This window comes from Pseudophryne corroboree, chromosome 10 (assembly GCF_028390025.1).
Source record: "Pseudophryne corroboree isolate aPseCor3 chromosome 10, aPseCor3.hap2, whole genome shotgun sequence".
NCBI classification, from domain to species: Eukaryota; Metazoa; Chordata; class Amphibia; order Anura; family Myobatrachidae; genus Pseudophryne; species Pseudophryne corroboree.
Window position 1 is genome coordinate 106,887,632 of NC_086453.1, and position 15,571 is coordinate 106,903,202.

General features: G+C 45.5%; 2 protein-coding genes across 6 annotated transcripts in view; both read right to left on the minus strand.

Moving 5' to 3' along the window:
• Positions 1-9,222, minus strand: part of LOC134966166 (zinc finger protein 436-like) — a 125,348-nt gene extending 116,126 nt beyond the window's left edge. Inside the window, exon 1 of one of the 4 annotated variants that reach the window (XM_063942711.1) lies at positions 8,872-9,222. The gene's annotated coding sequence lies outside the window, so the exon portion shown is untranslated. Of the gene's footprint in view, positions 1-3,343; positions 3,430-3,876; positions 3,943-8,871 lie in introns of those variants that run through there. The other 3 variants (XM_063942713.1, XM_063942710.1, XM_063942712.1) reach the window with 3 other exon arrangements.
• LOC134966167 (zinc finger protein 99-like) lies at positions 2,518-10,940 on the minus strand. Of its 2 annotated transcripts, none has more exons than XM_063942714.1 (2): positions 10,596-10,940; positions 2,518-4,810 (listed from the first exon to the last, which is right to left on the minus strand). In XM_063942714.1, exon 2 carries the CDS (start codon positions 4,757-4,759, stop codon positions 3,275-3,277), a length of 1,485 nt encoding a protein of 494 aa, XP_063798784.1. In that variant the 5' UTR covers positions 4,760-4,810; positions 10,596-10,940; the 3' UTR covers positions 2,518-3,274. The 2 variants fall into 2 exon arrangements, with proteins under 2 accessions (XP_063798784.1, XP_063798785.1); XM_063942715.1 differs by lacking the exon at positions 10,596-10,940 and adding an exon at positions 9,276-9,325.
• Positions 10,941-15,571: the final 4,631 nt, after the last annotated feature.

Genomic DNA, 15,571 nt, shown 5'->3' on the forward strand with positions numbered 1-15,571 from the left:
GGATTAGTTTGAATAAGAAACTGAAGAGAGACTTTTGTTTCTCTCCTCTCCTTACCCTTTGGGGCAACCCCGCTTTCCCGCCTTCAATTTGCAGTCCGCTGCTCCAAGTCTAGAAAAGTAAAGGTATCGCCCTTGTGAGCAAAGTCTTTGACCCAGGGGGCATGGTTTGCACGTTTGCTGACTTACAATGCAGACATCACCTCCCCAACAGTCACTTCTATTTATACCTGCAGGTGAGACGACATGTTCAGTCACTCCCCTATACTCACCTCACTGACCCTATTACACATGGCTCCCATGTTATCCTGAAAGTTCTACTTCGTAGAACTACGGCACAGTACAAACTCTGTCAATTATACCCTCACTTAGTAGAGGCTAGGATTGATATACCCTTATACTCACGTAAATGACTCACTCAATGGACATAGGATTTGCCCACCATCTCCAGTGTGTCAAATGATCTCCTAGTGCAATACAATAAATACACTAAAGGTTTACACTCCGCCTATCTACAGGAAACGCACCTTAGATTTTTCCATAGGGCATATATCTCCCCTGCCCAGCGGAAGTATATGGGGGGTGGGGACACTGGATCCTGTACTAAATGTACTATGCAAAATGCCAAATTATTTCACTGTTTCTGGGAATGTTCCAAAATACGTAGGTTTTGGTGTAAATCAGTCTCTTTTCTGAGCTCTATCCTTCATGTATCCCTCACTCCCAACCCCGAGGCTTGCCTTTTGCTCCACTTCCGCGAATGGCAGTTTGGAAAGCACTCTCCTCGCTGCATACCTCTTATTGTCCTCATACTGACTCTCGCCAAGAAATTGATACTAATACACTGGACCAAGAAATCTGCCCCCACGCTTCAGGAACTGAAGGTCCGACTTTTAATGTTCTTGTACTTTGATATGCGCTCTCTCTTGCTGAACAAAGTCTTTTCACTGAGGACTTTCCACAACAAATGGGACTTATATATTCTTACCCTGGATGCTGATTCCGTAAATGCTATTTCATCTTATTTTGGTACTCGTGACTGGTCGAAAGTGAAAACCTGTCTTACTCCTTAGATTATCCTCTTCAGCTTCAGCTACCTGAATGTGGTTTATTTGTCTTAGAAAATGTTATCACTTTATTTGACCTTCCTGCTCTAGGATCCCCATACATGATTGCAGATATGTGAAATGGTACCCATGAACGTTCTCTTTTATCTTTCTTCTATCTCCCTTTCCCCTCTACCTACCTGTGTCTCATTCCTTTTTGTGTGTGTCTCGTTTGTGTTTGTCCTTATTATATCTTATTACTAAAATGGTCAGAAATGTAATGTTTACTCAGATTTATTGAATTTTATCATCAGTTGTACTCCTGACTGAGTGTACCTGCCCCATTGAAAAACTTCAATAAAATGTTAAAAAAAAAAAAAAAAATTGTGAAAGAACACAACCTCTAGGGAGACACAGAGTAAGATTGAGCCAGCCACACCGCACCCTTATAGGTAATGCCAAGCTTAGCTGGGTCGCAAACTAAGTACCCTTAATAGGGGCTTAGTATTCTAACCTTGCTCTGCCCCGTTGCTAGGACCCCCTGGTACCGCTGAGGTAATCTGGAGTCCTTGTGGAGGAGCTATGCTTCCCTGCCAGTCTGTCTGTGTAAGCTGCAGAGGAAAAATGCCGCTGGTGAGCTGCTGGATCCACTCATAGTGAGGCCCCGTCCCCTCAATGGCGCGCGGTCGTCCCGGTTTTTTATACTGGCTGAGGTGATTTTGGTGCTTAACAGTGGGTCAGAGCCCCTGTAAGCGCTGTGCCAGTGAGAGTAGTTGTTTAAAAACGACTCAGCTCGCCCCTCAAGCGGTGCAGGACTGCTGATCTGAGCCTGGAGACGCAGCATGCACTCAGAGCTGCGCTCCTACCCTTGTGCCGCCATAACAGCCAGCGACCCGCTAACCGGGACGCCGGCATAGTACTCACCACTCTTCTAACTTCTGGCTCTGTTAGGGGTGGCGGCATGCTGCGGGAATGTACGCTCGACGTGGTGGGGCTTGCAAATGGTTCCCTCACGAGCTCAATGTCCTGTCAGCGGGGAATGGGACCATTAACTCTATAGGAGGTTGGGGCCCACTCCCCTAACTTCCACGAAGTAGACAGGCTGCCAACCAGCCCTGTCTGAAAATAACAAACAGAAAGCTCTTCAGGAGCTTCCTTAAGCGTGACCGGCTCCTCCGGGCATACTTTCTAAACCGAGTCTGGTAGGAGGGGCATAGAGGGAGGAGCCAGTGCACACTATTGATTTCTTAAAGTGCCCCAGGCTTCTAGTGGACCTGTCTATACCCCATGGTACTAAATGGAGCCCAGTATCCTCTAGGACGTAACAGGGAGAGAGAGAGAGAGAGAGAGAGAGAGAGAGAGAGAGAGAGAGAGAGAGAGAGAGAGAGAGAGAGAGAGAGAGAGAGAGAGAGAGAGAGAGAGAGAGAGAGAGAGAGAGAGAGAGAAAAAAAGGAACACAGGATAACAACCAGGATTTGTTTCTTGTGTTTCAATTTCATATTAACTTAACTGCCACCTAACATAATAAACACAGATACAACATGACTGAGCATTTTTACTCTCTTCTCTGTAAACAAGCATAGTATATGGATGAAACAAGCAAAAATTACTTACACACATGTAAAAAAGAAAATAGATCACCTACTTTAAGAAATATAATTCCCTTGGCCCTGAAGAAAATCCTGTATTTGTGAATGACAGTCAATACATTTATAATGCAGACATTTAACTTCGAGAGAAAAAAAAAATTGGAGCAGTGCTTAATGTATAAGTCTATGTATTCTTAATTATCTTAAATCCTCTATCGTCAGACAGCTCCAGTGTAATACATATTTACTGTTTCACTCTCACGAAAAAGTGTAAGGTGGTATTTAGTTTACAAATACGCTTCAAAAGAAAAAGCTATAAAAGGAAGCACCATTCTATCTGTACGCTCTACTTTGAGGAGTACAAGGTTAGGAATTCAATGGGTTACTACCGATATATAAATCTACATATGTGCATTATTTCATAATGGACTGGACTTCTCTACTGGAAGCAAGTGCTAAATAGTTAAGGTGTGATTTTGGTCCATACTCTTTCCTACAGCATAGAATAATATGCTTTTCTTTCATTCATCCCAAAGACGAAAATTTAAAATATGGACCAATAGAACATGTAATAAAGCTAACCATTCTGCAATCAGGTACAACACGTGGATGACTGCTTTCCAGTGTGCCCTGTCTACTTTCTTATTTCATATGTTTTGAAAGCATGTGACGTTGCAAAGTGCTGTGTTCGCCGAAACACATGTTACAAACTTCACATTGGTGAGGTCTTTCTCCAGTATGGCTCTGCTGATGACGAGTCAGCTCCCCAGCATCCCGAAACCTGCGCTGACATATTTGGCACTGGAAAGGCTTTCCACCGAAATGAGTGTACTTGTGACGTGTGAGGTGCGAAGTCCTTTTAAAAGCTTTGCCACAAATCTTGCACACATGAGGCTTCTGTTGAGAATGGGCAATGCTGTGTCTCTGGAGGTAGGAGAGATACTCAAATATCCTAAAGCACACTGGACATTTATAAACCTTTCGAGGAGCTAACGATTTGGAGACACCAGCATGCGTGCTATCTGAGCTGTACTCATTGATCGGGTTACTCAGTTTTGTAGATTTAGGTTCTTCTACAACCACAGTGTAAGGCAGCCCTTGACTATCAATGAGGAGAAATCTCCTAAATGTGGAGCTTCCTATGGGCTTGTCTTTTTGTTTAGAAACTGTAAGTTCCCCTTTTGTCTTATCAGTTAGTGAACTTCTACATTTATCTCTTTGTATTCTATTTACTGTAGACCTACATGCGACAGTTTTGCCACCGTCAGTATGGGTAAACGCACCACTTCCACTAGGTATGTCCTTGTAAGGTAACCGGTGTTGCTCAAACATTTTCTGGTGCACTCTATCCGTTGTGCGGGCTGAGGATTCTTGATCATTTATTTTCATTCTTTTCCATGGTCCACTTGTCTCACTGTGATGCGGCACATTATTTTGCACCATAATCCGCTTATGGGAATGATTAAATGGAATTCCAAGATAACGCTTATCTTCACAGTGTACTTCTTCATTACCTTGTAAAGGGGTTGTATTTATTAGTCTGTGTTTTCCCCCAGGGACTTTAGTCCTGTTGCACAGGACCGAGACTGAATCTTTGGCATCAGTGTAAGTGGCGGCATATGCCTTTACACCTTCCCTGAAAATTTGGGAATTTGTCTTTTCTCTTTGCGGAATAAAAGTACGACTAGCATCCCTCATTAGAACCGGCGATCTTTTAACTTCCACCCCAAAAGGCGACTTTAAGTTATGTGAATCTCTGCTGTAGGCAGTAAGTGCTACATTTTCTCTGCGGTGCGTCTGATTTGGTACCGATTCAGCCCATTTGTTTATGGAATATTTATTGCTAGCATTTGTTCGGCTTTCCTCAGAAAAAGCTCTTTTCACTTCCCCGTGTTCAACAGACATGGGGTAATGACTATGGCTGGCTTTTCTGCTGGCATGTATGTATCTGGCTTCCAGCTTTGCAGACTCTTCATTTCTTAATACACTGGTTGTCCTCTTCACAAATCGTTCTGTCGTTAAGTACTTGCCATGATATACTTGTAAGGTTTTGCGTGCAGTTGTGTCACTTCCCTGATTCAGAAATTTAAAGTTGGTTGCTGCCATTTTCCAGCTTTCTGGATCCATTCACAAAAATGTGGCAAATTAGATTACAATGGATCTGAGAATTCAGGGCACCTACAGAACAACAAAATACCATTAATAGACAAATGTACATTGTGAGTTATAGGTTATGTTGTATAACTTTTTAGTCAGGTTTATGGTAGTGGCAGGTAGCAAATTTACAGCTTAGGGCTGAGATTTATCAAAGCTTGGAGAGAGAAAGTGGAGAAAGATAAAGGGGTCTATTCATGAAGTAGTGAAAAAAGTAGAGTAGTGAGCCAGTGGAGAAATTGCCCATTGCAACCAATCAGCTGCTACGTATAATTTTATAGAATGCTTTTGACAAATGTTACTTAAAAGCTGATTGGTTGCCATAGCCATGGGCAACTTCTCCACTGGCTCACTCCTCCACTCTTTTCATTGCTTCAAGAATAGACTCCAAAGTATCAACCAATAAGCTCCTATTTGTTTTCTAGAACAGTCTGTGAAATGTCAGTTAGAAACGGATTGGTTGGTACTTTATCACTCTCCATTTTATCTCTTCTCCAAATCTGCTCAGGACACACCTGGGATTCAGTATGTGCAGTGCCACCAGGTAATACAGTTACTATATGCTACATTTTACTGACAAATGTTATCCCTGTGTACAAACTAGGAACTATGGACTTGGGGCCTAATTCAGATCTTATCGCAGCAGCAAATTTGTTAGCTAATGGGCAAAACCATGTGCACTGCAGGTGGGGCAGATATAACATTTGCAGAGAGTTAGATTTCAGTGGGTAATATTGTTTCTGTGCAGGGTAAATACTGGCTGCTTTATTTTTACACTGCAATTTAGATTGAACACACCACACCCAAATCTAATTCTCTCTACACGTTATATCTAGCCCCCCCCCCCCCCCCTCTGCAGTGCACATGGTTTTGCCCATTAGCTAACAAATTTGCTACTGCAATCAGATCTGAATTAGGCCCTTGATCCATTTAGGATTGCAAATGCAAAGCTGCCCACAGCAGCTTTGCATTTGCAGTCCTTAGCAATGCAAATACAAATGCATACCACCTCCTCCCTGCTCTTGCGATGCGATCGCACATCAGATGAACATCGCGACCAATCGGCTGTGATGTTCATCTGCAACGGCAGGCTGAGTAAGCTGAATGTATGAGGACACATCTGTACATCTGCCTTATTGAGGAAGTCTGTGCTTTATTCATGAAGGGGCGGCTTTTTTAATCATCTGCTTCTCGGTGGGGGGGGGGGGGGGGGGGGACATCGCGGTTAATAGGATTGAGCCCATGGTGTTGATTTTATATTATTCAATTCCGGGAGATACGGTTATATTCAATACAGCGATTACATTTATTTATAGTTATTTTACTTACAGATCTATTCATGAAGCAGTGAAGTGTGGTGAAGTGAGTCAGTACAGAAGTTGCCCATAGCAACCAATCAGCTGCTATGTATAATTTTAAAGAATGCACTTTATAAATGTTACCTCAACAATGCTTGGTTGCTATGGGCAACTTCTCCACTGTTTTCACCATTTCATGAATAGACCCCCATAGTCTCCGTTTATAAATTCCTAGAACTAGACTTTTTCTTGTCTCTCGAAAGAGGACTAGTATCCCTTTATTATTGTCAGCAGTAGGAATACTAAACAGAATACTCTATTTACTTTTGGGTGAATTACTCGACGCCAGTTTTTTTATTTATTTTTTATTGCTGTATACGCTCATATTAAATATCCCTATTTACATCACTAATTATGGAGTAAATTTTGCTAAATATTTCTGAAAAGTTACACTACCACAAGTGGCCGAACATTTAAGTTTGTCATTTTAAAATGACAGTGGAGGAGTTGTGCGTGTGTGTAATAATGTGAATGGGGGTATCACTAGGAAGCCATAAAGAGCTTGCTATACACTGAATGATTACTGCTCTCATCCTGCCATTAGCGACCATTCTGAGTGATTGGCGTTCCGTGTATGTACGTTATCCAACTTTGGAAAACAGAAGAACAGTTGTGAACGTTGGTTTTGATTTTCAAACATGTTTGACATTTCAGACCATCATAGATCAATAAGTATTAGTAATTGGCTCAACACGTACTGCAGCACATAGTATAACATGTCACAATCAGAAGTTCCAGGTCAGTCCAATAAGCTCAGACACCTACGTTTTCTAGGGGTCTAGTTATGAAGCAAAGATGAGCCAAACCTCTGGCGTTTTTAATTTAGCTCATCTCTGTTTCTCTTAATTTTATAAGTGTTTAATCCCAAATCAGTGATTCCAATAGACCTCCACTCAAGACTAATGGTGCGTACACACTATGCAATATCGCATACGATCCGGATGATATCGGCCGGTTCGTTGCAATATTGTATAGTGTGTACACACGATACAGGATATGATGCACGCTCCCGCGGGTCATATCCTGCATCGCAGGTCGGACCTGCATGCATCATGGCCCAGCCCACCCCTCGCAGCCGACATCGGCAAGTGTGTATGCACTTGCCGACGTCAAATCCTGTCACGGACAACTAGCATGGTTTGCGATGTCATCCTAATGTGTACAGAGCTTTTACTTAGAGGAGCTAATATACAGTGAAACGGAATCAGTACGAGATCCTGGCGGTCGGAATACCGACATCGGGATCCCGACCGGCACAATCCCGACAGGGGGGTGAGGGCAACGCAGCCCCTTGCGGCCTCGCTGCGCTACGCTTGGCACACTAATTTATTCTCCCCCTATGGGTGTCGTGGACACCAACAAAGGGAGAATATGTCGGGATTGTGCCACTCCGGATCCCGGTATCAGTATTCCGACCGCCGGGATCTTGACCGCATCTCAGTGAAACATAATTGTGTATTGCTGCCATATGCAAAGATACATAATGTTGAGTACTGCAAACACTGACGTACCAATGTATAATGGACTGCCTTCTTACAGATGGTGCTTTTGTTTTAGCTATATGCCATCATTTAATACAATCAAACCATACAGCAAACATGTCAATTCCAATACAGTCCTATGGCATTTGTATTTAATATTTCTATAGGCTTACACAGGTGGCCTAACAACCTGCTAAGGTGATGTATCAAGTAGTGAAAAGAGTGTAGAAGTGGATCAGTGTTGTTCACAGCAACCAGCTTTTACATATTAATTAATAGAATGTACTTGATAAATGCTACTTCAAAACTGATTGGTTACTAGGGGCAACTTCTCCATACTTTTTTCATGATTTCATACAAAAACCTCCAATTTCTGACAGAATAAAATATTTACTGTATAAATCTCTTTGCAAATGAAAGACCATAATAGTGGTCAGTACAGAATTACCTAACCAGGCATAACACACAAGCAGTGAAAAGAGTGGAGAAGTTGCCCATGGCAACCAAGGAGCTGCTACTTATAATTTCACAGAATGCACTTGATAAATGTTACCTCAATACTGATTGGTTGCCATGGGCAACGTCTCCACTGGCTCAATTCTCCACTCTTTTCACTGCTTCTCCCCCCATGATTCACCACATTATTTTGGATGAGCTCCCAAGACCCCAATTGCAAACACAACCAACTGATGTACTAACAACATAAGACTACAGTTAGTTTTCCCTGCAAAAGTAGTCATTTAAATGAATAAATTCGTTTGATGAGATACCCATCTATAATAAGACATCAGCAGGTATTTGTAATAAACAAACTACACAAACAAATATGACAACAAGCAGGAAGTAACAGCGGGGTGCAAGCGAGGGCTTTTAGGGTTGCATGTGGCCCCTGGGCCACCTGTTGCCCTTCACTGGCCTAAATTGACTGGTTATGTTTCTACCTTGGATCAAACGTTAAACACATATACCAATAGCTATATATGTGATGTTATTCTTTTCATGCTGCCAAAGGTCATAGCCAAAATAATACAAACAGAATACACATATCTCAGTTTAGAGTGTGTGTGGCTGTCCCCCTGCCTGAGCCATATGCAAGGTGCAGAGTAATCTGTGATCAGTGCATGCTACTGTCACTGTGCCTGGCATGGGGGGAAAACTGAGAGCAGGGGACAGAGCATACAGCATGCACAGGCTAGATGGAGCAGAAGTTGCAATATCTATAGGTTCTGGTAAGACGTGCTCTTACCGTCATGTATGGCCTCTCTATCACCCTGAGCAGCAGTGGCCGTGATGTTGGTGCAGGTGGCTGCAGATGGTCGCCCCTTACCTGGATCCTCCTCCTGCCTCTCTCTCCCGGGTGGCTGCTGTGGGTAAGGGGTTGAGGTTTGGGGGAAGGAAGGGGAGAGTGTGTGCTCCCAAGTAGGAAGAGTAGTGTGCTGCAGCGGAATATGTCCTGCTGGAAACAGGTCTCGTACTATGGTTCCCCCCTATCTGCAGCACCTGCTGCCTGCTCCCAGCTACACACACAGCCTGTGCAATTCTGCCTGCTCCCAGCTACACACACAGCCTGTGCAATTCTGCCTGCTCCCAGCTACACACACAGCCTGTGCAATGCTCCCAGCTACACACACAGCCCGTGCAATGGCATACCTCCCAACGTGACCCTCTCCAGGAGGGACACAATGCTCTGCTCCTGGACTTCCCTATTCATTTATGATTGCCATCACCTGTGTTGAAACACCTTTCTTATCCACTAACCTGTTCAACACAGGTGCAGACAATCATACATTAAGAGAAACGTCCAGAAGCAGAGCATTGTGTCCCTCCTGGAGAGGGTCATGTTGGGAGGTATGCAATGATCCCTGCTACACACACAGCCTGTGCAATGATCCCTGCTACACACACAGCCTGTGCAATGCTGTCTGCTCCCAGCTACACACACACAGCTTGTGCAATTCTGCCTGCTCCCAGCTACACACACAGCCCGTGCAATGCTCCCAGCTACACACACAGCCCGTGCAATGCACCCTGCTACACACACAGTCTGTGCACTGCTGCCTGCTCCCTACTACACACAGTCTGTGCAATGCTCCCAGCTACACACATAGCCCGTACAATGCTGCCTACTCCCAGCTACACACACAGCCCTTGCAATGCTGCCTGCTCCCAGCTACACACACGCACTGCTGCCTCCTCCCAGCTACACACACACCCTGTGCAATGCTACATACACAGGGGCGGATTGGGAACAAAAAGCGGCCCTGGAAAAATTTGTACTAGTGGCCCCACATGGGCAGCACCAGAGGTGTAAGGTCTAGGTCTAGCCATGGGCCATGGCAGCAGCACCCTCCCCCCAAGACTTTCCAGATAGTGGGCATGTCCAGCATCAAGGGGGAAGTTAAAAAAAATTAAAATGAAATATTATGAGCACATTATATGATACACCTTCAGAATTTAGGAAACTATATCATTCTTTAGAAATATATATTTTCTTGCTTATTATACCAACCGTATCCCAATCACTATTCACTCAATCTTATATGTCAGCCAAGCAGGCAGACAGAGCATACACTAGATCACAGGTTCTCAAACTCGGTCCTCAGGAACCCACACTGTGCATGTTTTGCAGGTAACCCAGCAGGTGCACAGGTGTATTAATTACTCACTGACACATTTTAAAAGGTCCACAGGTGGAGCTAATTATTTCACTTGCGATTCTGTGAGGAGACCTGCAAAACATGCACTGTGTGGGCCCCCGAGGACCGAGTTTGAGAACCTCTGCACTAGATTATCTGCAATCACAGGCTAAGTGGCAAAGTAATTTTCATATATACAAATTATCTTGCATCTTTCATTCATTATGTCCATAAAAAGGTCCACATGTCCTCAAACAAAACAGGCCCCACGGTTGCGTCGGCCCACCGGGAATCTTCCCTGTGAACCCTATGGCCAATCCGCCTCTGTACATACATGACGTGCAGGCTGCACAGCACATACATTATGTTTAGTTTGGAGCAGAGAAGGGAACCCTCAGGAGGTGGGAGTCATTGCCCTTACTGGGCACCCGAGACACTGGCTCCGCCTCGGTCTTCTTCATGTTCCCAGTATTGTCATACTGTTGTTTCCTGCCTGTTATACCCCTTTCAGACTAGAAAAATGTCCTGTGTTATTGCAAGTGAACGCACATCAACCTGGGATTTTGCCTAGTCTGAAAGGGTCCTAAAAGAATATCCCGGCCAAGCGTCCCGGCATTTCATCCGAGGTCGTGACCTGGGTTGAAGCTGGAATCGACCCGGGATGTGTGCAGTGTGAACGGTAAGTTGTTCTCTGCATAGGAGGAGGCAGCACTTGGAGATGATCATCTCCAAGCGCCGCCTTCTGTAGCGTCAGCAGTGACGTCAACAACCTGGCAATATTCCGGGCCGGGTCGCATGTCTGAAAGGGGTCTCAAGCGGGATGCATACCTCCCAACATGACCCTCTCCAGGAGGGACAGAATGCTCTGCTCCTGGACTTTTCTTTTAATGTATGATTGTCTGCACCTGTTTTAAACAGGGTAATGGATCAGAAAGGTGTTTCAGCACAGGTGATGGCAATCATAAATTAAGAGGGAAGTCCAGGAGCAGAGCATTCTGTCCCTCCTGGAGAGGGTCATGTTGGGAGGTATGGGGAAGCACCTGTGTACAAATTCCAGGGTGCGACCCAGCTGCGTAAGTCTGAAAGGGGTATTATTTATGCCTGCCCTAGACTCAGAAGGGGAGATGTGTCAAGCCTTGGAAAGAGATAAAGTGATGTAGTTGCCCATAGCAGCCAAGCAGCATCTAACTGCCATTTCATATACTGTGCTAGATAAATGACAGAAGCGTTGGGCAATTTACCCACTTTATTATTCTCTGAGGCTTGATACATCTCCCCCATATAGTGTACTACAGTTATGGAGGTTTTCTAATTGTTTGGCCTCATGTGGTCACAGACACACTACATATGCACATGACACGCCTATAAGTGGGAAATTTTATTATCTTCTCCACGAGAGGTCCCTGGCACAGAAGAGGGGAAAAAATAAGAATTTACTTACCGATAATTCTATTTCTCGTAGTCCGTAGTGGATGCTGGGACTCCGTAAGGACCATGGGGAATAGCGGCTCCGCAGGAGACAGGGCACAAAAGTAAAGCTTTAGGATCAGGTGGTGTGCACTGGCTCCTCCCCCTATGACCCTCCTCCAAGCCTCAGTTAGGATACTGTGCCCGGACGAGCGTACATAATAAGGAAGGATTTTGAATCCCGGGTAAGACTCATACCAGCCACATCAATCACACCATACAACTTGTGATCTGAACCCTGTTAACAGTATGATAAAACGTAGGAGCCTCTGAAAGATGGCTCACAACAATAAACAACCCGATGTTATTGTAACAATAACTATATACAAGTATTGCAGACAATCCGCACTTGGGATGGGCGCCCAGCATCCACTACGGACTACGAGAAATAGAATTATCGGTAAGTAAATTCTTATTTTCTCTGACGTCCTAAGTGGATGCTGGGACTCCGTAAGGACCATGGGGATTATACCAAAGCTCCCAAACGGGCGGGAGAGTGCGGATGACTCTGCAGCACCAAATGAGAGAACTCCAGGTCCTCCTCAGCCAGGGTATCAAATTTGTAGAATTTAGCAAACGTGTTTGCCCCTGACCAAGTAGCTGCTCGGCAAAGTTGTAAAGCCGAGACCCCTCGGGCAGCCGCCCAAGATGAGCCCACTTTCCTTGTGGAATGGGCTTTAACAGATTTTGGCTGTGGCAGGCCTGCCACAGAGTGTGCAAGCTGAATTGTACTACAAATCCAACGAGCAATCGTCTGCTTAGAAGCAGGAGCACCCAGCTTGTTGGGTGCATACAGGATAAACAGCGAGTCAGATTTTCTGACTCCAGCCGTCCTGGAAACATATATTTTCCGGCCTTGACAACGTCTAGCAACTTGGAGTCCTCCAAGTCCTTAGTAGCCGCAGGCACCACAATAGGTTGGTTCAGGTGGACGCTGAAACCACCTTAGGGAGAAACTGAGGACGAGTCCTCAATTCCACCCTGTCCGAATGGAAAATCAGATAAGGGCTTTTACAGGATAAAGCCGCCAATTCTGACACGCGCCTGGCCCAGGCCAGAGCCAACAGCATGACCACTTTTCCTGTGAGATATTTTAACTCCATAGATTTAAGTGGGTCAAACCAATGTGACTTTTGGGACCCAAAAACTACATTGAGATCCCAAGGTGCCACTGAAGGCACCAAAGGAGACTGTATATGCAGTACCCCTTTTACAAACGTCTGAACTTCAGGGACTGAAGCTAGTTCTTTTTGGAAGAAAATTGATAGAGCCGAAATTTGAACCTTAATGGACCCCAATTTCAGGCCCATAGACACTCCTGTTTGCAGGAAATGTAGGAATCGTCGAATTTCCTCCGTCGGGCCTTACTGGCCTCGCACCACGCAACATATTTTCGCCAAATGCGGTGATAATGTTTTGCGGTTACATCCTTCCTGGCTTTGATCAGGATAGGGATGACTTCATCCGGAATGCCTTTTTCCTTCAGGATCCGGCGTTCAACCGCCATGCCGTCAAACGCAGCCGCGGTAAGTCTTGGAACAGACAGGGTCCTTGCTGGAGCAGGTCCCTTCTTAGAGGTAGAGGCTACGGATCCTCCGTGAGCATCTCTTGAAGTTCCGGTTACCAAGTCCTTATTGGCCAATCCGGAGCCACGAATATAGTGCTTACTCCTCTCCATCTTATCAATCTCAGTACCTTGGGTATGAGAGGCAGAGGAGGGAACCCATACACTGATTGGTACACCCACGGTGTTACCAGAGCCTTTACAGCTATTGACTGAGGGTCCCTTGACCTGGCGCAATACCTGTCGAGTTTTTCCCAACAGTTTATAATCATGTGGAGGACTTCTGGGTGAAGTTCCCACTCTCCCGGGTGGAGGTCGTGCTGAGGAAATCTGCTTCCCAGTTGTCCACTCCCGGAATGAATACTGCTGACAGTGCTATCACATGGTTTTCCGCCCAGCGAAGAATCCTTGCAGCTTCTGCCATTGCCCTCCTGCTTCTTGGGGCACCCTGTCTGTTTACGTGGGTGACTGCCGTAATGTTGTCCGACTGGATCAACACCGGCTGACCTTGAAGCAGAGGTCTTGCTAAGCTTAGAGCATTGTAAATGGCCCTTAGCTTCAGATATTTATGTGAAGTGATGTCTCCAGGCTTGACCATAAGCCCTGGATATTCCTTCCCTGTGTGACTGCTCCCCAGCCTCGCAGGCTGGCATCCGTGGTCACCGGGACCCAGTCCTGAATGCCGAATCTGCGGCCCTCTAGAAGATGAGCACTCTGCAACCACCACAGGAGGGATACCCCTGTCCTTGGTGACAGGGTTATCCGCTGATGCATCTGAAGATGTGACCCGGACCATTTTTCCAGTAGGTCCCACTGGAAAGTCCTTGCGTGGAATCTGCCAAATGGGATTGCTACGTAGGAAGCCACCATTTTTACACAGAACCCTTGTGCATTGATGCACTGAGACTTGGCTCGGTTTTAGGAGGTTCCTGACTAGCTCGGATAACTCCCTGGCTTTCTCCTCCGGGAGAAACACCTTCTTTCTGGACTGTGTCCAGGATCATCCCTAGGAACAGAAGACAAGTCGTCGGAACCAGCTGCGATTTTGGAATATTGAGAATCCAATCGTGCTGCCGCAACACTACCTGAGATAGTGCTACACTGACCTCCAACTGTTCCCTGGATCTTACCCTTATCAGGGAATCGTCCAAGTAAAGAATAACTAAAATTCCCTTCCTTCGAAGGAATATCATCATTTCGGTCCTTACTTTAGTAAAGACCCGGGGTGCCGTGGACCATCCCTACGGCAGCGTCTGAACTGATAGTGACAGTTCTGTACCATAACCTGAGGTACCCTTGGTGAGAAGGGTAAATTTTTTGACATGAAGGTAAGCATCCTTGATGTCCCGAGACATCATGTAGTCCCCTTCTTCCAGGTTCGCAATCACTGCTCTGAGTGACTCAATCTTGAATTTGAACCTCTGTATTCAAAGATTTTAGATTTAGAATCGGTCTCACCGAGCCGTCTGGCTTCGGTACCACAATAGTGTGGAATAATACCCCGTTTCCTTTTGCAGGAGGGGTACCTTGATTATCACCTGCTGGGAATACAGCTTGTGAATGGCTTCCAAAACTGCCTCCCTGTCAGAGGGAGACGTCGGTAAAACCGACTTTTGGAAACGGCGAGGGGGAGACGTCTCGAATTCCAATTTGTACCCCTGAAATATTACCTGAAGGATCCAGGGGTCTACTTGCGAGTGAGCCCACTGCGCACTGAAATTCATTGAGAACGGGCCCCCACCGTGCCTGAGCTTGTAAAGCCCTAGCATCATACTGAGGGCTTGGCAGAGGCGGGAAAGGGTTTCTGTTCCTGAGAACTGGCTCATCTCTGTAGCCTTTTTCCTCTCCCTCTGTCACGAGCAGAAAAGAGGAACCTTTTGTCCGCTTGCCAACAAAGGACTGCGCCTGATAATACTGCGTCTTATTTTGAGAGGCGACCTGGGGTACAAACGTGGATATCCCAGCTGTTGCCGTGGCCACCAGGTCTGAAAGACCGACCCCAAATGTCCCCTTTTTTAAGGCAATACTTCCAAATGCCGTTTGGAATCCGCCTCACCTGACCAATTTACTGGTAGAATTGGACAACGCACTTATACTTGATGCCAGTCGGCAATATTCCGCTGTGCATCTCGCATATATTTTAAATGCTCTATAGGCAATAATATACTGTCCTTATCTAGGATATCAATATTTCCAGTCAGGGAATCCGACCACGCCAACCCAGCACTGCACATCCAGGCTGAGGCGATTGCTGGTCGCAGTATAACACCAGTATGTGT

Excerpts from the sequence above, each read along its gene's own strand:
- LOC134966167 (XM_063942714.1), bottom strand. The coding sequence starts at position 4,759 with ATGGATCCAGAAAGCTGGAAAATGGCAGCAACCAACTTTAAATTTCTG.